The following is a 25729-nucleotide window of genomic DNA, read 5'->3' as shown; positions in this document are numbered from 1 at the left end:
TAGAGGAATAACAAATCATTGACAATGGTCTAGTCATAATCTACAGTCTACAGTAGACCATCTTCTTGCACTGTGGTCTTCAAGTCTTGTCTCCAAATCACTATGCTGATTCTAAAGCTGAGATTGCTCTAAAGTCTAGTACGTTGTTGTATTTGATACAAAGTATGGACTCTTGAGGTTCAACCACTTGCTCTCCTGCTACTTTCTACGGGGTTATGTTTGTTTTCATTGCATTCTATTGTTACACTATTGTCTTCTGTAGTCTATTTGTATTCAAGTCTATTGTTACCCTATTTTTCCTTCTTTTTTTTGGGCGGGGGGGGGGGGGGGGGGGGGGGGGATTAACTACAACAAAAAATTCCTATCACGTGGGACACTAAGAGCACAATACACATATTTCAGCCACAAGTCTCAGTGGCTATTTCCTTGCTTTTGTATGTTTTAGCCGCTCGCACATTAAACTGGGGACTAGTGAGCCTCTTTAAGTGTTTCATGATAGCAAAAACTCCTTTACTAACAATAACATGGATGGTGGTCTTTTTTGTAGGCAAACGTGCTAACATGCTTGGTAAATCTCAGTGTGAACACCATCTTTGTTTCTGCAAGTGCTGCATACGGTATACTAGTACTCTATTCAGTGACTTTGGTGGTTGATATGGCTCTCATAAGGATCCTTCGCCTAAAGATCAAGCTTTGATGGCATTCACATTTGATTCGTTGTGTGAAATTTGCGGAATTGAGTCGGCATGCACATGAAGGGTGTTTGCATGAACTGCATTTATGGCTTTTATGGCATCTTAAGGTTGAAAGCTTATGTTGCATCTGTTGGATGCTAGAGCTCTAGAAATTATCAATGGTAGAGACATAGTTGTGAAGAAACTAATGCTCATCTAAATCTGTTAACCATGCAAATGTAATGTAGTTCTTGGTGGTTGAGCTACTAGGTAGTTAAAGCTTTCAAGAGGCACCTTTTTGCAATTGAATTTTATCAGTGCAATAATCAGACAAAGAAGTAAAGAAATTTTAGGGAGCGCAAATGCTTGATATGGTGTGGTCAAAACTTGCTCCTTGCTCTTGTCCTTGAAAGTATTCAAGAGAGATAGAGTTATTGTAAACCATTGATTGTTCCTCACTTTCCACAAACTCTTTTTAGGTAGTGGTAGTGTACCCACAAACTTTGATATCAAATAGCCTCACACCAATGTCTCATCAAGCAAATACCTACCCAATTTTCCCAAAGAGCGTCTCTCTAAACAGATCGATAATTTGGTCTATTGAAAACTTATAGGTTTATTCAAATCTTCAACACAAGTTTTTATGAAAATCTAGCTAAACTACGAAAGTTTTGTAATTTTTCCGAAAGTTATATTTCTCAACACACAAAACAAATGTGAACATTGTATCTTTTGGATCTACAATTTGATACCAATATAAGGATGATACAAATACTAACAAGCGCAAAAAAGTGGCTCTAATGCAAACTGCTTTTTGTTTCCATCTTTGTTATTGCAAATTGCTGCTATAATAGCTATATTAGTTCCCATCTTTGCCTTTACTAGTCTCTAAAAATAAAATCATCCCTTGATGTCAATGAACAACTTGGGAGCACTCAACAACACAACAATGATGAGTATCCCCAGCAATGTGCCCAGCTCGCTCACATGGAATCGGTGGTTAGTCCTTGTGCAACTAGGGACAAGTGGAAGGGGCTCAAGGTTGTGAGCCAAGGTACCATGTGGACCTAGTGTACAAGTGTACTAGACCAAAGTGTCCGTCACTTTGGTCCTAAGTGTTGTGTGGGCGAAACCATACCAACGATACTGTGTGGACCATGATTTGCCAATGCAACTATGTGGGACAAAAGAGTGTACCTATAGAACCCAATATCTTTGGTGGGTAGTAGCTAACAATTCAACTAGCATTTCAGTAGTATGCATCTTTTGATGTCTAGAATTGTCTCTTCTTGTGTCTCAATGGTCTATGGTGAATATTATGATGACGTGCAACACTGCACTTACTATAATGACTCCTCACTGCTGTATAGCATTATTTGGCAAAGCACAATCTCTGCACAAACTGAGTTGGATACTAAAAAAGGGCTTCCTCTTACATTACAAAGAGGACCAAAACTGTCATATGTTGGAACGAGGTACTCCTGTTGTCGAAGATAATTTTGTTTCCAACAAATCCCATATTCAGACGAGGTGTAATCTCCCTGGCAACACATAAAAGCACAAAACCACCACCGGCTCTATTTGCACACTTGCCCCATTTTGAGAGCAAACAAATCAGCCCTGCATCTAGCTATAAAACTATGTGATAATATTTCCATCAATGCAAACACTCAGAAAATATATTGAATGGACTTCCATCCCCTCAAGAGTTGAACATGCAATGGTACTAGTCACAATACTCATTATTTCAACCCCACCAATGCAACATTGTCCCCAGTCTACTTCCCCCTTCCATATATCCCATTGATGGCTCTCCACACTGTTCAATCTTAAACGTCACGTGCCAAGACAGTTTAGTTAAATTAGACCAGAAATTTTCAGAAGAGCCCAAGCTTGCAGCAAAATCCCCTCTGAGCTCTCCCTGACACGCAGCAGCCACACCATGACCATTGTCTCCACCTCGTCACCCATGAATACTGAATACTAACCTTAAAAAGCTTTGTCCAGAGCTATAAGTGGTCAAGACGCAGATAACTTTACTTTCTTGGTTGACAGGTCTAAAATTTAGTCACCAAGTGCCTCGGCCAGCACACACCTTCTATAGTGTGCAATCAAGAGCATCAACAGACTCAATTTAGAATTGTCAAAGTAAATGCAGAAAGTTATAAGATCTCATTTCATGGGTGCCAGCCACAATCATTCTCTCTTGAAAGACGAGCATAGCAATATCACTTTAAATTGTGCCACAGCATGCACTGATGTACAATGTCCACAGCATGCACTGATGTACAATGTCGAAATAGCGCATAGCAACATTACGTTAGAGTGTGCTACAGCATACGCCGAGTCTGCTCAATGAAACATTTTGATGACAGCAATTTCAACTTAAAATCTTTACAAGGGGCCCAAATCTTTCGAGAAAGAGCCAATAAGGTCACTTTCCTTTCATCACCGTTTTATCCTGATTCGAGAAGCTGGAAAAGCTCTGCATCAATCGTGTAACCCAAAATTCGCAACATGTCATTCACCTTGGCATCAGGCTTTGCCACCTTTATGGTCTGTAGCCATGGATATACGGTAAACAATTTGCTCATTACAAACAGTTCCAGTGCTTCTGGATTGAACGCAAGACCCTCTCTCCTCTTCATCTGCCACATAAACACAATATAAACTTATCAAAATCAACTTCCACTTGGTGTACAAGTTAAGTTTTGATTGCAAACGAGCCTCTTCGCCACTCGGGAATGAAACTCTTGAGATGGGTGATGAGGACAACCTGATGTGGCACCAACATGGCAGTATACCGGGCTAGTTCACCAGCTCTCCAATCCAGTACAACTGGGAGCCACGGGTACATGGAATCTAGGAGAACAAACCACAGCCTTACATCTGGCATTTCCGATAGCTCCCGCATATCGTTAGGATCATCCCATTCGTAATTAATCACAAATCCCACCGTTCGACGAAGTAACTCTTTCGGATCTTGCAGGGTCTTATCACCTGCAAGTCAGTGGCATACCTGCAATGAGAACCAAAAGAAGACTCAATCCTACACCCTAAAAAAAATTGTCCGCACTTTACAAAAAGTTCTTAAAAACCCATTAAATAAAACAGCATTCATCAAAGATGTCACCTTTTCGATGTGCATAGCCCCTAAGCATTGCATGAGCGGGTGACAAGTCCAACTGCTGAATTATAGACTTGTTGATGACGATGTCAATGCGACCATCTGTCGGAGGCGGTGCCGGTTCCATTGTATAATCAGCTACAATGCAAAAGAATGTACTTTCTTCTGTTAATGTAACTCAAAGATCGACTTTACGGACAATGAGTCTTATCAAGAGTATGGAAAGCACCTTCATAGGTCTAGAAATTAATAACGTGACAACAAAATGATGCACAGTATTGCTATGGCCCAGCATGCACTCAATCGAGTTTGCAGCTTCACAAAAAAAAAAACCAAGCTACAAGATAGGAAGCTGCCATATCCAGCTAGTTCCAATGACAACATTTATAAATACAACCCCCAGACAACAAAATGATGCACATTTATAACGTGACAACAAAATGATGCACAGTAATGCTATGGCCCAGCATGCACTCAATCGAGTTTGCAGCTTCACAAAAAAAAATCAAGCTAGTTCCAATGACAACATTTATAAATACAACCCCCAGACAAAACCGCCAAAGAGACGTGCGGTGACTCCTCACATAAACAATTACCTGTTTGTTGAACAAAATTCGGCATCTGTTAAAAGCATGAAATTGAAGTTGAATTCTTGTACAAAGCTTCATTTGGCTAGCTTTTCCCATTGCTCTACCCAACTTCTTTTTATCCCAGCCAACTTTATCTAGCTGTTGTTTTGTTCACAGGATTTTGTTATTCTTGATTGTGTATTTGGGTAGCACATATAAGAAACAGTGATGATGTTCTTTACATCCTCTCCCTACAAGCCTCACTCCAGAGAAAAGTATTCGGATTGCTTGTGTAACAGGAGAGTTGAAGTTCACCAGAAATCATATTGGAAATCTCAATCCCCAGCTACAGGAGTTATGCAAGTGGAAGAAACCCAGATCCAACATCAGCCCAACCAATCCATATTTCAATACAACATTCTCTCTCTCACACACAAATTCTGGGTATTACAAAGTCACATGGGAAAACAGTAGGGACAGAAATAGAAATGGCTAAGGCCTGCCCCAAAGACAGTTTTTAAAAAAGAACAGATAAAACACGGTCAGTTTTAATTTTTAATGATTACACTTCGTCTACTATGAGAGGTAACACTTCGAGCACAAATTTGCACCAGACATAAGAGAATATAGTAAATATTAATGGCAGAATATTACAATCACGCACCAACTATCAAAGGTGCAGCAAAAAAATGAATCGGATGACAATTGTCACAAAGTGATGACGTGGCATGACCTGAAGGACAGACTCCGGATAGAGAGGCGTCAAAGCCCTACTGAAAGATGTAGAAGACGTTGTATCAACTTACAGAATCAATCCAAGGGGCCAAAAATGAAAGGACACCAATTTTTATAAGTTGCACCAACTTATGGGGTCTTGTCCGATGGGGCCCAAGGGACAAAAGGCTAAATGAAGCGTGAAGGGCTGATGATGTGGCAGCTCTACCGAACCCGCAAATGCGCTGTTGATGTGGTACCTGTACGGATTTCCACAAAACGCACTGACAGCCCCTAGTGCTAGCTTTTGGGCTAAGATGCTTTTAAACCTGATGCTTTTGGGGCTCAGCTTTTGGGCATCCCTTGTAATGTTTATAAGGACCCTTGGGGCCTCACTCTGTAGAGCATTTGGACGCGGAGTCTGAGAGCAGAGGACCCTCGGGAGTTATACTTTGCAGTGATCAATAATAGAAATAACGAAAGGGGCGCCAGTCTTTGGGGCCAGTTCTTTTGGGCGTGGAACTCCCTCATGTAGTGTAGACTCTCTCTCTCTCAGCAAAGAAGCCCTTTGTGAAAACTGCTCTAGAAGCGTCACAGGGGTCAGAAAAGGACAACAAGGATAAGGACTCAGCCGGGACTTCTGGAGCGCAGGCAAAGAAGCCAAAAAGGAAGCCGTTTGTGTGCAAGTCGCTCAAGGAAAAGAAGGTCTTGATGGGTGAAACTAAATGCTTTATATGCGAGCAGCCTGGTCACTTTGCTACAGATTGTCCACAAAGGAAAAGGCCAGCTGATTCGGATGATAAAGAAGATAAGAAAGGAAAGAAACCTAAGCCCACGACAGGTTTGGTGCCAGATATGGTGGGTGACAAGCCAAATACAGATGCTAGCGAGTTATGCAGAGCATGGGGTAAAGTCAGAGATCAAACGGCACTCGTCTTCTTTGATCCAGGTGCCAAAGAAGTTGGGCATCAAAGCTGAAGAGATGGGGTACACGACAGAGGAGGGTTTGCATGTCTTGGCCACTCAGAGTGTATTATTCCCATTATTGGAAAGTTGTGTCTACATATTCAATCATATGTAGACACAAAAGAATTTTATATCATGCCAGTGGAAGGATGCCATGCGCTACTTGGAATTCCGAGGATGTTCAGAGTACACGAAGTGCTGGATGCCTTCAATAAGACGATCACCCTTCAACATCGGGGCAAAACTCGTGTTTTGGATGTAAAGCTCAAAGGGGAGTCTATCCCTATTGTATCTGCTTCGGCTATCACTTCTGTAATAAAGAATCATCTTTCCGTGTACTTGATTTTTGCATGTGATGTCTCAGATAATTGTCAGTCAAATTTATCTGTTTTAGATAAAGAAAGGTCAGCATTTTTGCGAGAGTTTACTGATTGTTTTTCTGATTCATTACCGTCGCAATTGCCGCCGGAGAGATCTTAGGACCATCGGATAGATTTGGTGCCAAGGTGTAGCCCACCAAATAGACCTCCTACAGGGTTAACGCGGTGCAACAGAAAGAGATTATGGGCCAGGTTGAGGAGTTATTAGAGAAGGGATCCAACCTAGTTCTTCACCCTTTTGCTACCCAGTGCTCCTAGTACAGAAAAAGGATAAAGGATGGCTCATGGCACATGTGTATTGATTACCGTGCGTTGAATAAGAATACCATCAAGAATAGGTTTCCTATTCCAAGGATTAATGATATTCTTGATCGTTTAGAGGGTGCTGCAATTTTCAACAGGATAGACCTCAAGAGTGGGTACCATCAGATTTGTATAAGGCCAGAGGATGTGCACAAGACTGCGTTTAGAACGACATTTGCTCTTTATGAGTTCTTAGTGATGCCATTTCGTCTGACAAATGCTCCTGCCACGTTCAATAGAATGATGGACCGGATTTTCCGCTCGCAACAGAAGTTTGTTGGCACATTCTTTGACGACACGATAGTCTACTCGAAGAATGAAGAGGAGCATAGGCGCCACTTGACCATTGTGTTCGAAAAGTTGCGCAGTCAAAGGTTACTTGTCAATCCTAAGAAAAGTGAATTCTTCTTGGAAGAGATCCACTTTCTTGGCCACATAGTGTCAAAGGATGGTGTCAGAATGGATCCCGCAAAGGTCGAAGCTATTAAGACATGGCCAGACTTGAAGACTGTGCACGATGTCAGAAGCTTCTTGGGATTGTGTTTATCAGGACTTTTGCAGAGATAGCATCACCTCTTCACGCCTTGCAAAAGAAAGAGGTCACTTTCAGATGGATCCAAAAGGGATTTCAGCTTTTAGTCTCTTAAAGGAAAAGTTGACTTCAGATCCAGTAATTGTTTTGCCAAATCTCAAGAAGTCATTTGTGGTCCAGTGTGACGCGTGTGGCAGTAGCATCGAAGCAGTGCTAATGCAAGATGGACAGGTAGTAGCTTATGAAAGTCGAATTTTGCAAGGGCCGGAGAAGACTATGCAAGTATATGAGAAAGAGCTCTTGGCCGTGTATCATGCGCTTTCTAGTTGGAAGCACTACCTCTTAGGTGCTGATTTTGTTGTCCAAACAGACCATCAGACCTTGCAATACTTCTTGACACAATCAAAGCTATCCAAAAAACATATGCGATGGGCAAAACATTCTTTCTATGTTTCACTTCCAAAATATGCATGTGGAATGCAAGAAGAATGTTGTGGCTGATGCGTTATCAAGAAAGCCACAAATTTCAACTGTGTCAATTCCTTATCATCATGAGCTTGATGACATGAAGGAACAATATGCTACAGATGAAGACTTCACAAGGATTTTTGAAAGTTACAAGAGGGACAACGTAATGAGCACTACCTCCTCAGAGACGGTTTAATGATGATGCATGGTAGACTTTGTGTCACTAGGCCATTGCGACGTAAGGTCATGGTAGAAAGTCATGTCCCACCATATGCAGGGCATCGTGGTATTGATGCGACAGTTGAAGCGGTACAACATTCTCCTATAGACCTACCTTGAGGAGAGATGTGGATGCCTTTGTACGAGCATGCGTGATTTGCCAAAAGGTCAAGTTTGACAGGCAAAAGGCACCAGAGTTGTTACAACCACTGCCGATTCCGGCAAGTTCAGCAAGCAAGCCCATTTTATCACTGTTAGGAAGAAGATAAAATCTTATCAGATGGCACGCTTGTTCATGTACAATGTGTTTAAGTAACATGGTATGCCACAATCGATTGTCAGTGATCGTGATCCTCGCATGACGAGTTTGTTTTGGAGAGGATTGTTTGAGAACATGGGCACTACGCTCAGATTCTCTTCTTCGTTTCATCTGCAAACTGATGGACAATCAGAAGAGGCTAATTCTATTGTTTTGGATCTACTCAAATGCTATGTGTCAGATAATAAGGGCAAGTGGGAACAGTATTTGCCTCTGCTTGAGTATACGTACAACAATACAGTGCATTCGTCGACTGGCAAGGCACCTTTCTTTTTTACTTTTTACTTTTTTGGGCTAGAGCCGGCAAGCCAGCAAGGAACTGCCTTTGCTTCGCGTGCACGCAAACGAGTCAAAGACAAATTACCTTGCGGACTTGCCGACAAGGGGAAAAGCGCCTCCATGCCGTATCGTGGCATGTCAACGGGGAATGGAAGCAAGTTTCCCCCTCGGGGGAGTAAAAAGTCTTTTCATGCCATGTTAGTCAGTCCATGTTCCCTTGTTAGTCACGCCACCCGAGGGTAGCGTCGGGAAATCACCAAACGAATTCAGTGATGCATTTAAGGACCAAGGCTGAGAGAGAGGGACAAACCCTTGTAACTCACAGACCGTACTGAATCTTGCCCAGGTACTCCAGGATTTTCGCCTGGTAGAAAAAGGCCCCCGTCCAGCGGATGTCCGTTAGGACTGCCATACCCAAAGTGGGCGTCGGCTCAAAGGAGGCATCTTTCGAGATTGTTGAAGGCGGCAAGGTACCTTTCGAGATTGTTGAAGGCGGCAAAAAGGTTCCTCCCATTTTGCATACAAAGGACAAGATAATAAGGGCAAGTGGGAACATTATTTGCCTATGCTTGAGTATGCGTATAACAATACAGTGCATTCGTCAACTGGCAAGGCACCTTTCGAGATTGTTGAAGGCGGCAAAAAGGTTCCTCTCATTTTGCATACAACGGACAAGATCTTTGAGGCAGATCCATATGTTGAGAACATGGATGAAATGTACAAGAAAATTAAAATTGCATTGGAGAAGACTCAAGAAAAGCAGAAAAAGGATGTTGATCGTCACCGTCGTCAATTGTTGTTGTCACCTGGTGATTGGGTTCTCTTAAGGTTTGAGAAGGCAAGGTTAACGAAGATGAAGAGCAAGGAACAGCAATTTCCTAAGCTCAATATGAGTTATTATGGGCCTTTTCAAGTGCTTGATAAGATCAGCAATGTAACCGACTTGGACACTCCAAGTCAAGATTCTACCGCGACACGAGAGAGAATCACTTAAAATACTTCACAACTTTAAAATCACAATTCAATTTGGTCGACATGGCCTGACGTAGTTCCGTGCCAAGCGAGATTGGCCCCAAAAACTGATGCCCCTTTCGGTATTTCTTTTATATTAATCTTTGAGCAAAGTACAACTCCCGTAGGAACCTCTGCTCTTAGACTCTGCATCCAGATGCTCTGAAGAGTGAGGCCCTTAGCGCTCTTTTATTCTTACAAGGGATGCCAAAAGCAGAGCCCCAAAAGCAATTAAACTCAAAAACTTTCAAACTTTAAAATCTTTTAAAATAAAGCAATTGTTCCAAAAGCAACTAATCCCAAAATCTTTTTTAAAAAAAGGAACAACGTGATTTGCGGAAATCCGTACAGTGGCCAGCGTAATTTCCGGCCCTGCCACGTCAACATCGTACGAAATCTGCCACGTTAGCATGTCAACATAATTTTCGGGATTCTGCCACATCAGCAATGCAGTGCATAATGTGGGATTCTGCAACGTCATCCTATTGCCTGTGTGTCCGGGCATGCCACGTTACCAGTTTGTGACATACCCCCCTCTTGAAAGCATTGGAATCGCCCTCGATTACGCCTGGAAAACAGACAGAGGCCATAAACTGTCTTAGTAGACATTGATTCTTAGTACCGATGCACTAGACACGACACATCTAGCACATGTACAAAGACGACAGTCACATTACTGCACATAACATCACAGGACATCACATGACAAATCACATTCAACAATCATTCCAATCACAGAAACATTCATTCCAAATCTCAGACCATGACTGCCAGCAACATATTTAGTAACCACATCTAGATCCATTCCGGACCTCACTGATGTCGGGTTAACTAATCCCATATTGCGATCATGTCTATAGATATTTTTTTCGACTCAAGCATTGTCGTGTGCAAGTAGTCATTCGCCTCAAGAACTGTCGTGTGCGAGAAATTTTTCCCTCAAGCACTGTCATGTGCGAGAAATCTTTTCCGGGGATCCCAATCCATCACTAAGTTCATACTGAACAGAGTGGTCCAGTCATTCATTCCATTGAATCAGTCGTGATTCATGATTTGTTATCAGGGTCATTCAGGAGTTGTCACTGCTCCATCTCATTCTTAATCTTGCTCTTTTTTCCAGATTCTTTCAGAAAACATCAGTTTTATTCAAAATTCAAAATCATCTTTCAAAAAGTCTTGTTTCATAAATTCATAAAGCCAAATAATGCTAATTCAAAAACAACTCTTCCAGCTCATTCTGCTGTTCTGTCAATGTGCCAGTCATTCTAATTCTTGTGTCCGTTTGGGACACTTTGTAGCGATATGTCCTTGTTCTCCACATTCAAAACACTTCCCTGCTTTGAAATATTCATCTCTTTGATCTTCTGTCAGTGAAGGTCGTCTATCTCTTTGTCGATTGTTTCTGCTATGACTTGTTGAAGGTTCATTTGATGGGTAAGTCAATTTACCCGAATGTATAGCAAATCCCCGCTTCGCATGTCCCGCCAACTGTTGTATAGACTCGGACTTCTGTTCGATACAGTAGTCTCGAATTTCTTTGGGAAACCCACAACTAAATCGTTCAACTTGTTCCCCGAAACTGATCTTCTTAAAGGATGAAATAGGTAGAAAAATTTTCCAAAATCTTTCACAGTAAGAATCCAATGATTCCGTCTTGACCATCCGAACTCAGTAATCACGTCTCGTTCGTATTCTTGTGTGAGCATGATGAAATAAAGAGTTTCTTAAATTTCAACCACTTTGTCGGCGCTTGTTTCCTTAACAACAAAGTGGACCACCAAGTCCGTGCATTGCCTTCAGAAAGGGTGTCGCCCGTCTGATCTTGGAGTGCTCTGTATAGCGGCCTCCAGAGAATGCTATGTCAAACTGTTGGATAAAGGCTAAAGTCTTGGGAGCATCTCGAAACCCTGAAAAGTGCTCAAACTTTACTGCCTGTCCTCCCTCGAATTCTTTTGGGCTTTTTTCCCTTGTTGTCGAGAAAATCATATTGATTGGCTCTGTAAAAATGCTTTCCTTTGGCATAAAACCTGTGACCATCAGAGTCCGAACTGTCGGAGGACGAGTCCTCCGTAGAACTATCAAAAACTGGGCAAAATTTAGTCTTCTTTGCCCTTTTCGAAGCTTTGCTTTTTGCTTCCCTTTTTCCCTTTTCTGTCTTCTTCGCTCGAATCAAAAAAGCTAGAAGAACTGTCAAAAGAAGAAGAAGAAGAAGAAGAAGAACTGGGTAGTCCTTCAAATCGTACACGCTTCTTCTGCTTTTTCGCCGATGTAAACATAGATTGACGACCCAAATAGCCCGGGAAGTCAATTCCTTTCTTCTGCTTTTTGTCATGCTTTTTGGCTTTATTGTTCGCGTCCAAAAGCTAACTGATCCGTGTATCAACCACTGTCACGTGCACATCTAACCCTATGTGTACGTGACAAGCTACTTCATGGCAGGTTGCACACAGCATGATCATCAGATTTCCATCAAAACCCATCAGGAGCATTTTTACGATGCATAGACCTATTTTCCCTATTTTTGAAATTTTTCACTTATTATTTTTAAGTGACTTTTGTTGGGAACTGGATAGGGCAACTTGACTAAGAAAAGCTAGCGCTAGGTTTTCTAGCAGAAGAGCAAGGAGAGCACAGGCACCCGTTGCAGCAGGCATCTCCCTCTCTCTCTCTCAAGCAAGACCCCCTATGAAGCTCTGGCGTTTTCAGCCTAAACCTCAGCGTTTCAGCCCCTGATATCAGCGCCTGCAGACTCAACCAATTCAGCGTTTTTCAAGCCTCAAGACCAGCGTTTTCCTACAGCAGTATGTCAGCATTATACAACCAGCCAAAGAGCGTTTTTGGACAGCATTAAATCAGCGCTTTCCAGCCACATTTGCAGCAGATTCAGCAACCTACTTCAGCGTTTTTTCTCCGCCTAAGGCAGCGTTTTCAGCAAGGCACTAAGCACACAGATCAGCCCCGACTTGGTGCGACAAGAACCAACTCACAGCATTCAGTTTTCAGCCTTAGCTTCCTCATCATCGTCCGCACCGTCGACTTCGGCATAGCAGCACTTAGACTCATTGCATCAGCCCCTTGTATCAAATTGTGCAATCAGTAGCATAGACCTCTCTCGCCATCGAGAGAGGGGCCATTGGAGGAGGGTTTGACAACTTTCTGGTGTCGTATTCTTCTCTCTCTATCTCTCAATCTCAACACCTTCATTCACAGTGTTTATCCACTTTGTCTGTGATCACTTGCACTCTCATTAAAAAACGGAAGGCTCTCCCTTCCCTAAGTAAAAGGGAACCTTGAGCACAGTTCGGAGCACTCATCTTGAGCAAAGATCAACATTCACTTCCGCTGCACCTTACATTGGTATCAGAGCTTTGGGAGTGTTCTGTATCACTCAAGGAAAGAACCACATAATTTTTTTTTGCTTGTTGTGGTCGCACGTAACCCAAGTCCTCTTGGGCGTGTCGATTCCTAATCGTTTTTGAAGAGTAACAGGAAACCCAAGAAAGAAGGGCTTGTCCAACCTCCCCTTGTGCCTCTTTTCACTCATTGAGAGCGGACCGGGCACTTAGCGGCCAGCCAAGCGACGTGAGGTGGGGAAAAGAAACCTTGGTGTGAGCGCAAGGCCGCCAAGGGGTGCGCAGCGGAAAAGAGCAGAACTCGGGTGAAGAAAAGATCCTTCTCTAACACGGATTGCAAGCTAAAAAAGAACCTCACGACCCTCAAGAACCTCAAGACCCCAAAACCTCAAGAACCTCAAGAACCAAGACCCGCAAGAACCCAAGTTCCTCGTGAACTAAGAACCCAAGACTTCAGTGGATGGTCATCACCCGAAGCGGAATGGATACTTTGCATGAAGGTGATGGGCATGAAGAAGGAGAAGAAGAATTCTCTCCACCAGGAGGTTTTTCCAACCCTCCCCCTTCCCAATCTACGCCACGGATTGCACCAAATCCTATGGAGGCTTTGGTCAAGTCGATGATGGACATGATGGCAAAACAAGAAGCGACTCGCGTTGCCGTAGAGCGTGAACGCCAAGAAAGACAAGATCGCGAGCGTGAACAAGCGCGCTTGGCGGACGAGGAACGGAAAAAAAGAAAAGCAACAAGAAAGGCCGACTTGGAGCAAGCTCGCTTGGCGATCGAAGCAAGACAGGCCGACTTGGAGCAAGCTCGCTTGGCAGCCAAAGAAAGACAGGCTACTAGGAGCGTGAGCTTGTGCAAGCGCGCTTGGCGGCCGACGCAAGAAAGGAAGTGGCCGAAGAAAGAAAGGCGACTATTGAGCGTGAGCGTGAGCAAGCGCGCGAAGCGGCCGAAGTAAGACGAGCGGCCTTGGAGGCCGAGCGTGAGGTACAGAGAGACCTACGCATGCAAGAGTTGGTCCGACAGGTTCTCACCTCAAAACCCGAGCCGGCCAAAGATGTTGGTGGTTCATCAAGTGGCGCAAGCCGAGATTCGGACTCCAACAACCCAGTCTTGACTTTCAGTAAGTATGATGGTAAGATGGATGCTGCTGTTATTCATTCTTGGTTGCATCAATTTAATGCTTATTTTGCGACAACTAAGAAGACAGGCAATAGCAAGGTTTTGACGACAGCCATGTACCTTGTCGGTGATGCCATTAATTGGTACCACGCATAGCAAGAGGCACAGTTGGCCGGGCACCTAGAGGAAGCCGACAAAAACGTGCCCCTTTCTTTCAATTGGGCCAACTTCCAAGACAAGCTCAAGGCGCGGTTTATGCCACCCCAGTACCTCGCACGATTGAAGGACGATTGGCGCGATCTCAAGAAAAATGGTATGCCAGTTATGTCTTTCTCTAATCGTGTTTTGTAGCTCGGTACTCAATTATGCAAATCGAATGCGGAGCGCAAAGAGGCGTTCCTTTATGGATTGGACGAGTATATCAAGTTTGATGTGGAGGTACTTGATCCAATCAGTCTGAACAAGGCGGTAGCGATTGCTCTCATACAGGAGATGAAGCACAAGAAGGGAAAGCCTAAGGAAAACAAGACTTCGACAAGTACCTCTCAGACTTCTCACACTCCTCAGAACGTAAGAACGGTAAGACTAGGTCACGTGACACATCCAACCCAATGTGTCCGTGGACAAGCTACAGCACGACAAGGGTTCAATCAGTCCCGTCAGTCTAGATTTAGAAGTGTTCTGGCACTTTTGTGAGTCTGTTCGCAGACCGAGCATGCCCAGTCACTTAGTGTAGAAGCATATCCTTTGGTTGCGCACAACATGATCATAAGCATTCCCATCAGAATCCTTCAGGGGATTTTTCCAGTGCATTTAGCCTATTTTGCCTATTTTTGATATTTTTTACTTATTATTTTTAAGCGACTTTTGTTGGAAAGTAGGTAGGGCAAATTGAGTAAGTTTGTATATAATCAAACCTACACTAGCACTAATTTGCAGAAGAGGCAGCAGGAGCACCGCAGGAACCCCCAGCAAGGCCTAGCGTTTTTGCTACACAACAAAGAGGCTAGCGTTTTGCATCAAGACCCCAGATCAGCCAACGTTTTTGCATTTGCAGATTCCCGGCGTCAACAGAACCACAGATCAGCCTAGCGTTTTTCATTTGCAGGACATCCGGCGACAGTAGATCAATTTTCAGCCCTAGCGTTTTTGGTTTGCAGATCAGCCCCGGCGTTTTGCAGATTCACTGCGACGGAACATCAAGAAACCTCAGCGTTTTCAGTTTTCAGCCCTTAGACACCGCAGATCAAGTATTGAACCTCGCAGATCTCACCTTCCTACAGCAGTTCCTCGCAGCACGGTCAGTTTCCACAAGGTTTACAGTTTTAGCCCGGAAAACACAGATTTCAGCATCTGCGTTTTCAGCTCGTCTTTGTCACATCCTCGTCATCGACATCGTCATCGACATAGAGTCAGAATTCAGCAGATAAAGATTTGCAGATTTCAGCCCTTAGCGTTTTCAGTTTTCAGCCGTCTCGTCGTCGTCCTCATCGTCCTCGACATCGTCGGCAAGTCCAAGCATTGTAGAGATTTGTGCAATCATAAGTAGACCGCTCTCGCCATAGAGAGTGGGGCCTTCGGAGGAGGGTTTGACAACATTTCTGGTGTCGTATTCTCTTCTCTCTCTATCTCTCAGTCTCATACACTTGCGCGCACAGTGTCCATTCACTTTGTTTGTGATCATTGCACTCTCTCATTAAGAACGGAAGGCTCTCCCTTCCATAAGAACAAAAGGAACCTTGAGCACAATTCGGAGCACTCATCTTGAGCAAAGTGAAAACATTCATTCCGCTGCACCTTACATTGGTATCAAAGCTTTGGCAGTGTTTTGTATCACTCAAGGAAAGAACCACAAGAATCACAAGAATTTATTTTGCTTGTTGAGGTCGCACGAACCCAAGTTCGCTTGGGCGTGTCGATTCCTAATCGTGTTTTTGAATAGTGACAGGAATCCCAAGAAAGAAGGGCTTGTCAAGCCTCCCCTTGTGCCTCTTTTCACTCATTGAGAGCGGACCGTGCACTTAGCGACCGGCCAATCGACGTGAGGTGGGAAAAAGCAACCTTGGTGTGAGCGCAAGGCCGCTAAGGGGTGCGCCCACGAGAAAGAGTAGAACTCAGGTGAAGAGAAGATCCTTCGTAAACACAGATTGCAAGCGAAAAAAGAACCTCAAGAACTCAAGAACCTCAAGACCCCCAAGAACCCAAGTTCCGCGTGAACTTAAGAACCCAAAACCCCAAGAACCCACAAGAACCCTCAACTTCAGTGGATGGTCATCACTTGAAGCAGAATGGATACTTCGCTTTGAGGTGATGAGCATGAGAGAGGCGACGAAGAATTTTCCCCACTAGGAGGTTTTTCAGACCCTCCCCCTTCCCCATCCACGCCAAGGATTGCACCAGATCCTATGGAAGCTTGGAGCAAGACGATGATGGACATGATGACAACATGGCACGAAGCAAGAATGGCAACCATGGAGCGTGAGCACAAGCAATTACGCATGGAGGCCAAAGAATTTGATTGCAAGTACGAAGAAAGAAAAACAGACTTGGATCGCAAGAACGTCGTTCATTCTTCCTCTCTCATTTCTAATGTGCAGGCGAAGATTGCAAGGATTCAGGAGCCGAAGACTCTCTCAGTCTCGTCTTCTCCCAAGCATGACACACAGGATTTACATGATGATAAGCATGACGAATTGAATGACAATGACAAGCATGATGCATTGAATGACAATGACAAGCATGATGATTTGGATGACAATGACAAGCATGATGATCAAGATGTGATTTCTCACAAGCATGATGATTTGCATGAAGATGATGTGATTTTTCACAAGAATGATGGTTTAGTGGATGCTTTGTCTAATGAAGCTAACTTCATTGCAGATTCGATCAATCAGTAAGAACAAATCTTGGCTCTCGAGCCTAGATCTAGAGAACCTCCTCAGGAAGAACCGATCTTGGCTCTCGAGCCTAGGTCCCAAGAACCATCACAGGAAGTATTATGTGTTTGCATGATTAGTACGCACGCATTGTTCAAGTGTTTCATTCGTGATCGTTTCCTGTATTTTAGTCAATGTCTCTATGTGATCCCTTTTCCTAGGCATGACATATTGTACGTTGAGCACGTTTCACTCATGAATGAGCACCAATGTATGCGGATTGTTCATGAAAAGCTGAAAGGTATGCATTCAAGGAAGTCACATTCCATGTCTCTTCCTTGGCATGACACATTTGTAGAAAGAGCACAAGAAAGTATGAGCACCAAGCATGGGCATTTCCGTTGTGAATTGCCACAGTTGATTGCTTTAGATCATAAGAGAAAGATTCGATCTCATTGTTTGCGTGTATGTGGTGAACAGTTTGGCACTCCGTCTCTTTGTTCATCTACATTGCATGCACAATCTATTAGGACGACAAGATTTTTTCCACTCACTTTACATGGAATAGGTATGTTCATGGTTTTGTGTTGGAAATGGGTTCAGGAATTTTTAGCCATGGAGATTCTTGAAGAAGAAAGAAGCATGACTCTCGACGAAGTTGAAGCATCGAAGGAGCCACAAAAGACTTTGTGTCGCTTTCGGCGCGGCCCAAAGAAGCAAGCGATGCAGACCTTTATGAAGTTCAAGTATCGCACGACCCACACATCAAAGTGGGCCGGCGAAGAGTCCCTTCCAGGATTCCGGATGCTATTGGCGATCTCCCTCGACGCCATACAGTTCGGTACCAGTACCTCACTTTGAAAAGGAGGGGATGTCACATGACACATCCAACACTATGTGTCCGTAGACAAGCTACAACACGACAAGGGTTCAGTCAGTCCAGTCAGTCTAGATTTAGAAGTGTTCTAGCACTTTTGTGAGTCTATTCGCAGACCGTGCATGCCCAGTCACTTAGTGTAGATGCATATCCTCTAGTTGCACACAGCATGATCATAAGCATTCCCATCAGAATCCTTCGGGAGAATTTTCCAGTGCATTTAGCCTATTTTCCCTATTTTTGACATTTTTCACTTATTATTTTTAAGTGACTTTTGTTGGAAAGTAGGTAGGGCAAATTGAGTAAGTTTGAATATAAGCAAACCTAGACTATCACTAATTTGCAGAAGAGGCAGCAGGAGCACCGCTCAACAGGCACCTTCTCAACAGGAACCCCCTGCAGCAAGGCCTAGCGTTTTTGCTACACAGCAGAGAGGCTAGCGTTTTGCATCAAGACCCCAGATCAGCCAGTGTTTTTGCATTTGCAGATTCCTGGCGTCAACAGAACCACAGATCAGCCTAGCGTTTTGCATTTGCAGGACATCCGACGACAGTAGATCAATTTTCAGCCCTAGCGTTTTTGGTTTGCAGATCAGCCCCGGCATTTTGCAAATTCACAGTGACGGAACACCAAGAAACCTCAGCGTTTTCAGTTTTCAGCCCTTAGACACCGCAGATCAAGTCTCGAACCTCGCAGATCTCACCTTCCCGCAGCAGTTCCTCGCCGCACAGTCAGTTTCCACAAGGTTTACAGTTTTAGCCCGAAAAACGCAGATTTCAGCATCTGCGTTTTCAGCTCGTCGTCGTTCCATCGTCGCCATCGACATCGTCATCGACATAGAGTCAGAATTCAGCAGATAAAGATTTGCAGATTTCAGCCCTTAGCGTTTTCAGTTTTCAGCCGTCTCGTCGTCGTCCTCATCATCGTCGACATCATCGGCAAGTCCAAGCATTGTAGAGATTTGTGCAATCATAAGTAGACCTCTCTCGCCATAGAGAGTGGGGCCTTCGGCGGAGGGTTTGACAACATCTCTGATGTCGTATTCTCTTCTCTCTCTATCTCTCAGTCTCATACACTTGCAGGCACAGTGTCCATTCACTTTGTTTGTGATCATTGCACTCTCTCATTAAGAACGGAAGGCTCTCTCTTCCATAAGAACAAAAGGAACCTTGAGCACAGTTCGGAGCACTCGTCTTGAGCAAAGTTCAAACATTCATTCCGCTGCACCTTACAAACTGGTAAGAACGGTAACTCTTCTAACCAATCTTCCAATAGTCTCTCAGAAAAGAACTCTCCAAGTGAACCTAAGGGTAAAGCTAACACAATTGCTAAACCTAAGCTCACTCCATATGAAAAGGTAGAACAAGGAATTTTAGGTGGATACATCACACCGGAAGAGCAAAGCACTTATTCTAAGGAAGGTCGTTGTTTTCATTGTCGCATCAAGGGTCACATAAAAAGAACATGTCCTAAGCTTGAATCAAATGAATCTAAAGAAACCACAGAACCACTTCCTTTGTCGATGCGATAAATGAGAACACGAGTGTGACCCAAGTCTCTCATGAGCCTCCCATTGATGAGTCTCTCATTAAGTGTTATGGTCATGTGAATGGTCAACGTTTTGGCATATTCTTTGACCCAGGGAGTATGCATGATTGGATTAGTGACTCTCTTGTCGAAAGAGCCGGCTTGGAGGTTCGCAAGACATCTCCTTTCGAGGTGATTGGCTTCTCTCCCACTATGAACTCTCTCATCACGCAAGAGTGCCTTGATGTTTTGTTCACTGTTCAACAAGTGTCCTTCCGCAAAAAATTTGTAGTCTCTCCTCTTTCAGGATGTGATATGCTTTTGGGCATTCGATGGTTTCGTGAACATAACCCTCTCATTGATTGGGTAGAAAATACGTTCATTTTCAATGCCAAAAGTGACTCTCCCCTTGTCAATCGTGGAGAGCAAGTTGTTCATTCTTCATCTCTCATTTCTAATGTGCAGGCAAAGATTGAAAGGATTCCGGAGAAGGAGACTCTCAGTCTCGTCTTCTCCAAAGCATGGCACACATGATTTACATGATAATGACAAGCATGATGATAAGCATAATGATGAGCGTGATGATTTGCATGATCAAGATGTGATTTCTCACAAGCATGATGATTTGCAGGAAGATGATGTGATTGTTCACCAGGATGATAGTTTAGTTGATGCGAACCAATCTTGGCTTTCGAGTCGAGGCCTAAAGAACCCTCACAGGAAGTATTATGTGTTCGAATGATGAGTCAGCATGAATTGTTCGAGTGTTTCATTCGTGATGCTTTCTTGTATTTTAGTCACCGTCCTTATGTGATCCCTTTTCCTAGGCATGACATATTGTACGATGAACACGATTCACTCATGAATGAGCACGGATGTATGCGGATGATTCATAAAAATATGAAATGCTTGCACCCAAGGAATTCACATTCAATGTCTCTTCCTTGGTATGGCAAAGGTATCCAAAAGAGCACATGAAGGATTGAGCAGCAAGCATGGGCATTTCCGTTGTGATTTGCCACAGTTGATTGATGTAGATCAGAAAATCAAGATTCGCTCCATTGTTTGCGTGTGTTTGAAGAACGGTTTGGCACTCCGTCTCTATGTTCATCTACATTGCATGCACAGTCTTTCAAGAAGACTAGAATTTTTCCAGTCACTTTACATGGAATGGGTATGTTCATGTTTTTGTGTTAAAAGTGGTTTCAGGAATTTTCAGCTTCGGAGATTCTTGAAGAAGGTAGACGCATGACTCTAGACGAAGTTGAAGCATTGAAGGAGCTACAGATGACTTTGTGTCGCTTTCGGCGCGGCCCAGAGAAGCAAGCGTTGCACACCTTTATGAAGTTCAAGTATCGCATGACCCACGCATCAGAGTGGGCCGGTGAAGAGTCCTTTCCAGGATTCCAGACCCTATTGGCGATCTCCCTCGACGCCATGCAGTTTGGTACCAGTACCTCACTTTGAAAAGGAGGGGATGTCACGTGCACATCTAACCCTATGTGTACGTGGACGAGCTACTTCATGGCAAGGGTTCAGTTCAGTTCAGTTCAATTAGCCTAGCTTAGGAAGTGATCTGGCACTTTTGTGCGTCTGTTCGCAGACTGTGCATGTCCAGACACTTAGATTAGATGCATATCCTCTGGTTGCACACAGCATGATCATCAGCTTTCCCATCAGGAGCATTTTTACAGTGCATACACCTATTTTCCATATTTTTGACATTTTTCACTTATTATTTTTAAGTGACTTTTGTTGGGAACTGGATAGGGCAACTTGACTAAGATAATATATAAGGAAAAGCTAGCGCTAGGTTTTCTAGCAGAAGAGCCAGGAGAGCACAGGCACCCGTTGCAGCAGGCATCTCTCTCTCTCTCTCTCAAGCAAGACCCCCTTTGAAGCTCTGGCGTTTTCAGCCTAAACCTCAGCGTTTCAGCCCTTCATATCAGCGCCCGCAGACTCAGCCAATTCAGCGTTTTTCAAGCTCAAGATCAGCGTTTTCCTACAACAGTAAGTCAGCGTTTTACAACCAGCCAAAGAGCGTTATTGGACAGCATTAGACCAGCGTTTTTCAGCCAAATTTGCAGCAGATTCAGCAACCTACTTCAGCGTTTTTTTTCAGCCTAAGGCAGCATTTTCAGACAGGCACTAAGGACAATAGGCAAAATTGCATGTAGCATCGGAAAATGGCTTTGTAGTATTAGGCACACTCCGTATCAAACCCTCCTCTAAGGGTCCCCTTCTCTATGGCGAGAGGTCTATGCTATTCATTGCACAAATCTGGTACAATGGTCTAGATGCAATGGACTTGCCAACGATGTCGACGACAATGATGACAACGACGAGACGGGCTGAAATCTGAAAACGCTAGGGGCTGAAATCTGCTAGCTACTGAATTATGACACTGTGTCGGCGAGGACGGCGATGGCGAAGACGCGACGATGATGCGCTGAAAACGAAGATTCTGAAATCTGCGGACAGCGGGCTGAAATTGGAAACGCCGGCTGATCTAACCGTGCGGCGAGGAACTGCTGCGGGGTAGTGTGGAGTCTAAGTGCTGAAAACTGAAAACGCTGATGCTAAGGGCTGATCTGTCGCCGAGAATCTGCAAAACGCTGATGCTGTCAGCAAGGTGCAAAAACGCTAGGCCTAATCTGGGATTTGCAAAAACACTAGGCCTAATCTGGGATCTGCAAAACGCCAGGGCTGATCTGGTAAATCTGGAAATGCTAGACTAGACGATTGCCAAAACTCTGGTCTTGATCAGTTGTTGGCTGGAAACGCTAGGTCACCTGCCGCTCTTGCTGAGAAGGTGCACTGTAAGTTGGTAGACTTCTGCTGCCTCTTCTGCCAGAAGTGCTAGCGCTAGGTTTCTTTTTTAGAACTTAGCAAATTTGCCCTACCCACTTTCCCAACAAAGTCACTTATTAATAATAAGTGAAAAATGGATAAAATAGGGAAAATAGTTTCTGTGCACTGTAAAATGCTCATGATGGGTACTGACTGTCATGTTGATGATCATGCTGTGTGCAACCAGAGGATATGCAACTACTCTAAGTGCCTGGACATGCACGGCTTGCGCACAGGCTCACAAAAATTCTAGAAGACTTCGTAAGCTGACCCGAACCCTAGACCTGAAGTAGCTTGTCCACATGCACATAGGGTTAGATGTGCACGTGACAGTTATCGTGTTTTGCAGCTTCACACCCAATTACGCAAATCGGATGATGAGCACAAAAAGGCATTCCTATACGGATTGGACGAGTATATCAAGTGTCATGTGACACATCCCAACCGTATGTGTCCGTGGACAAGCTACACCATAGCAGGGTTTCCGTCAAGTCCAGTCAAGTTAGATTAGAAGTGATCAGGCACTTTTGTGAGTCTATTCGTAGACCGTGCATGCCCAGTCACTCAGTATAGATGCATATCCTCTGGTTGCACACTGCATAAGCATAAGCATTTCCATCAGATTCCATCAGAGTCAGTTTGGGAATTTTTCAAGTGACTTTATCCCATTTCTCCCTATTTTTGACATTTTTCACTTATTTATTAAGTGACTTTTGTTGGGTACTCAGTAGGGCAAATTGGGTAAGTTAATATATAAGCAAACCCAAGTTAGCACAGATTGGCAGATGAGCAAAGGCACAGCAGGCTTCCCCAAGCAACAGGTGTCCCTCCCTCTCTCAGCAAGACCCTCCCCAAACCCTTGGCGAGGCCACTCCACCCAGAGCCAGCGTTTTCATCATAGCTTGCCTCTCCCTCCCTGGGCGCTTTCCAGAACCTGCCCATCGCCATCCAAGTCCACACTTTCCCTGGCGTTTTTACCACCATCTGGCAGCAGCATCAACAGTTTACTAACGCTAGCATTCCCTTGAAGTTCTGCAGCGATTTCAGCCATAAAAACGCTATTCAGCCTGCAGCAAACCCTGCGTTTTTACCATCAGTTCAGCCTTGGAAAACGCAGCAGATTCTCGGCGTTTTCAGCCGGCAGCAGTTCTTCAAAAACGCAGCCTTAACCTAGACACATCAGCGTTTTCTCCTCACCATTTCAGCCCGACAAAAGCAGTCAATTTCAGCCCCCAAAGTAGCACCGATTTTCAGCCTTGCCCCTTTGTGGACAGCAGATAAAGAAGCATCGAATTCAGCCCTAAAGTCTTCATCGTCTTCATCGACATAGTCCCCGTTTGCATCAGTCCATTGCATTCGCATTGTACACCTTTGTGCAATCAAGTTAGACCACTCTCGCCGACGAGAGTGGGGCCTTCGGAGGAGGGTTTTACAACCTCTCGGGTGTCGTATCTCTTCTCTCTCCTTCTCTTAGTCTCATTCACTTGCACGCACAATATCCACTCACTTTGTTCGTGATCATAGCACTCTCCATAAGATGGAAAGCTCTCTCTTTCCCTAAGAACTAAGAGAAACCTTGAGCAAATAAAGATCACTAATCTTGAGAAAATACAACATTCATTTCGTTGCACCTTACATTGGTATCAGAGCTTTGGAAGTGTTCTGCATTACTCAAGGAAAGAACCACAAGAATTGTTTTTGCTTGTTGCGGTCGCACGAACCCAAGTTTACTTGGGCGTGGCGATTCCTAATCGTGTTTTGTTGAAGAGTGACAGGAATCCCAAGAAAGAAGGGCTTGTCCAACCTCCCCTTGTGTCTCTTTTCACTCATTGAGAGCGGACCATGCACTTAGCGGCCGGCCAATCGACGTGAGGTGGGAAAAAGCAACCTTGGTGTGAGCGCAAGGCCGGCAAGGGGTGCGCCCGCAGAAAGGAGTAGAACTCGCGTGAAGAGAAGATCCTTCCCAAACGCGATTTGCAAGCAAAAGAACACCTCAAGAACCCAAGATTCTCACGAATCAAGGACCTCAAGAACCCAAATTCCTCGCGAGCTTAAGAACCCAAGATCATAGTGCATGGTGGTCACCCGAAGCGGAATGCATACTTCGCATACACGTGATGAGCATGAGAGAGGCGACGAAGACTCGTCCCCACCCTGAGATGATTTCTTCAACCCTCCCCCTTCGCCATCTACGCCACCAAGTGCTATGGAGGCAATGGTCAAGCAGATGATGGCCATGATGGATAGACAAGAAGCAAGTCGCCTTGCTCAAGAACGTGAGCGCGATGAAAGAAACGCAAGACTTTCCGCAAAACAAGAAGACAATCGCCTTGCTCAGGAGCGTGAGCGCGATGAAAGACACGCAAAACTTGTGGCACAACAAGAAGAAAATAGACTTACTCTCGAACGCGAGCGCGAGGAACGAAATGAACGAAAAGCAGAAAAGAACGCCGAGCGTGAAGCTCAAAGGGAGCTTCGCAATCAAGAATTTATTGCCCAATTGCTAGCCTCGAAGACCGAACCACCCAAAGATCGTGGGAGTTCCTCTGGTGGTGCAAGCCACGATGCGGATTCCAACAACCCAGTCACGGAAAAGTTGACTTTCAGTAAGTATGATGGTAAGATGGATGCTACTGTTATTCATTCTTGGTTGCATCAATTTAATGCTTATTTTGCGACAACTAAGAAGACCAGCAATAGCAAAGTTTTGACGGCAGCTATGTACCTTGCCGGTGATGCCATAAATTGGTACCATGCATGGCAAGAGGCACAGCTAGCCGCGCACCTAGAGACAGCCGACGATTTCACACCCCTCTCTTTTAGTTGGGCTGATTTCCAAGACAAGCTCAAGGCGCGGTTTATGCAACCTCAGTACCTCGCATGATTGAAAGAGGATTGGCGTAATCTCAAGCAACATGGTATGCCAATGATGTCTTTTTCTAACCGTGTTTTGCAGCTAGGCACTCAATTAGGCAAATCGGATGATGAGCGCAAAGAGGCTTTTCTCTTTGGGTTAGACGAATACATCAAGTTTGATGTCGAAGTCTTTGACCCCGCGGATCTCAACAAGGCGGTAGCAATCGCTCTCACCCAAGAGATGAAGCACAACAAGGGAAAGCCTAAGGAGAACATGTCTTCTCAAGGGACATCTCAGAATTCTCAGAACACAGAATGGTAAGAACGGTAAGAATGGTAATTCTTCTAGCCCTTCTTCCTCTAATTCCTCGGAAAAGAACTCTAACAATGAATCTAAGGGTAAAGCTAAAGCACCTGCAAAACCTAAGCTCACCCCTGATGAAAAAGCTTCTTAAGGAATTATAGGAGGATACATCACAGCTGAAGAACAAGTGATTTATACTAAAGAAGGTAGATGTTTTCAATGTCATGTCAAGGGTCACATTAAAAAGGCCTGTCTTAAGACAGTCCCACCTAGAGAACCAAAGGCACCCACAACTACCACAAACTCTGTCACAACACAACCTGTATCTTCTCATGACTCTGACACACACATTGATGAATCTCTCTTGAAGTGTTATGGTCATGTAAAAGGACAACGT

General features: G+C 44.2%; 1 protein-coding gene across 1 annotated transcript in view; it reads right to left on the bottom strand.

Moving 5' to 3' along the window:
• Positions 1-2894: 2894 nt before the first annotated feature.
• The window catches only part of LOC147447258 (protein CHLORORESPIRATORY REDUCTION 6, chloroplastic-like), a 54373-nt gene continuing 31538 nt past the window's right edge, over positions 2895-25729 (bottom strand). The window contains exons 2-4 of the mRNA XM_086523105.1: positions 3808-3939; positions 3451-3674; positions 2895-3322 (exon numbers count right to left, since the gene is read on the bottom strand). Of these exons, the coding sequence (XP_086379231.1) occupies positions 3131-3322; positions 3451-3674; positions 3808-3939 (548 nt within the window). The 3' untranslated portion in view covers positions 2895-3130. The remainder of the gene's footprint in view (positions 3323-3450; positions 3675-3807; positions 3940-25729) is intronic.

This window comes from Adiantum capillus-veneris, chromosome 11 (genome assembly GCF_014529385.1).
Source record: "Adiantum capillus-veneris isolate H3 chromosome 11, ASM1452938v2, whole genome shotgun sequence".
NCBI lineage: Eukaryota > Viridiplantae > Streptophyta > Polypodiopsida > Polypodiales > Pteridaceae > Adiantum > Adiantum capillus-veneris.
The sequence above is the reverse complement of the archived record's forward strand: the minus strand, read 5'-3'. Positions and strand labels throughout refer to the sequence as shown.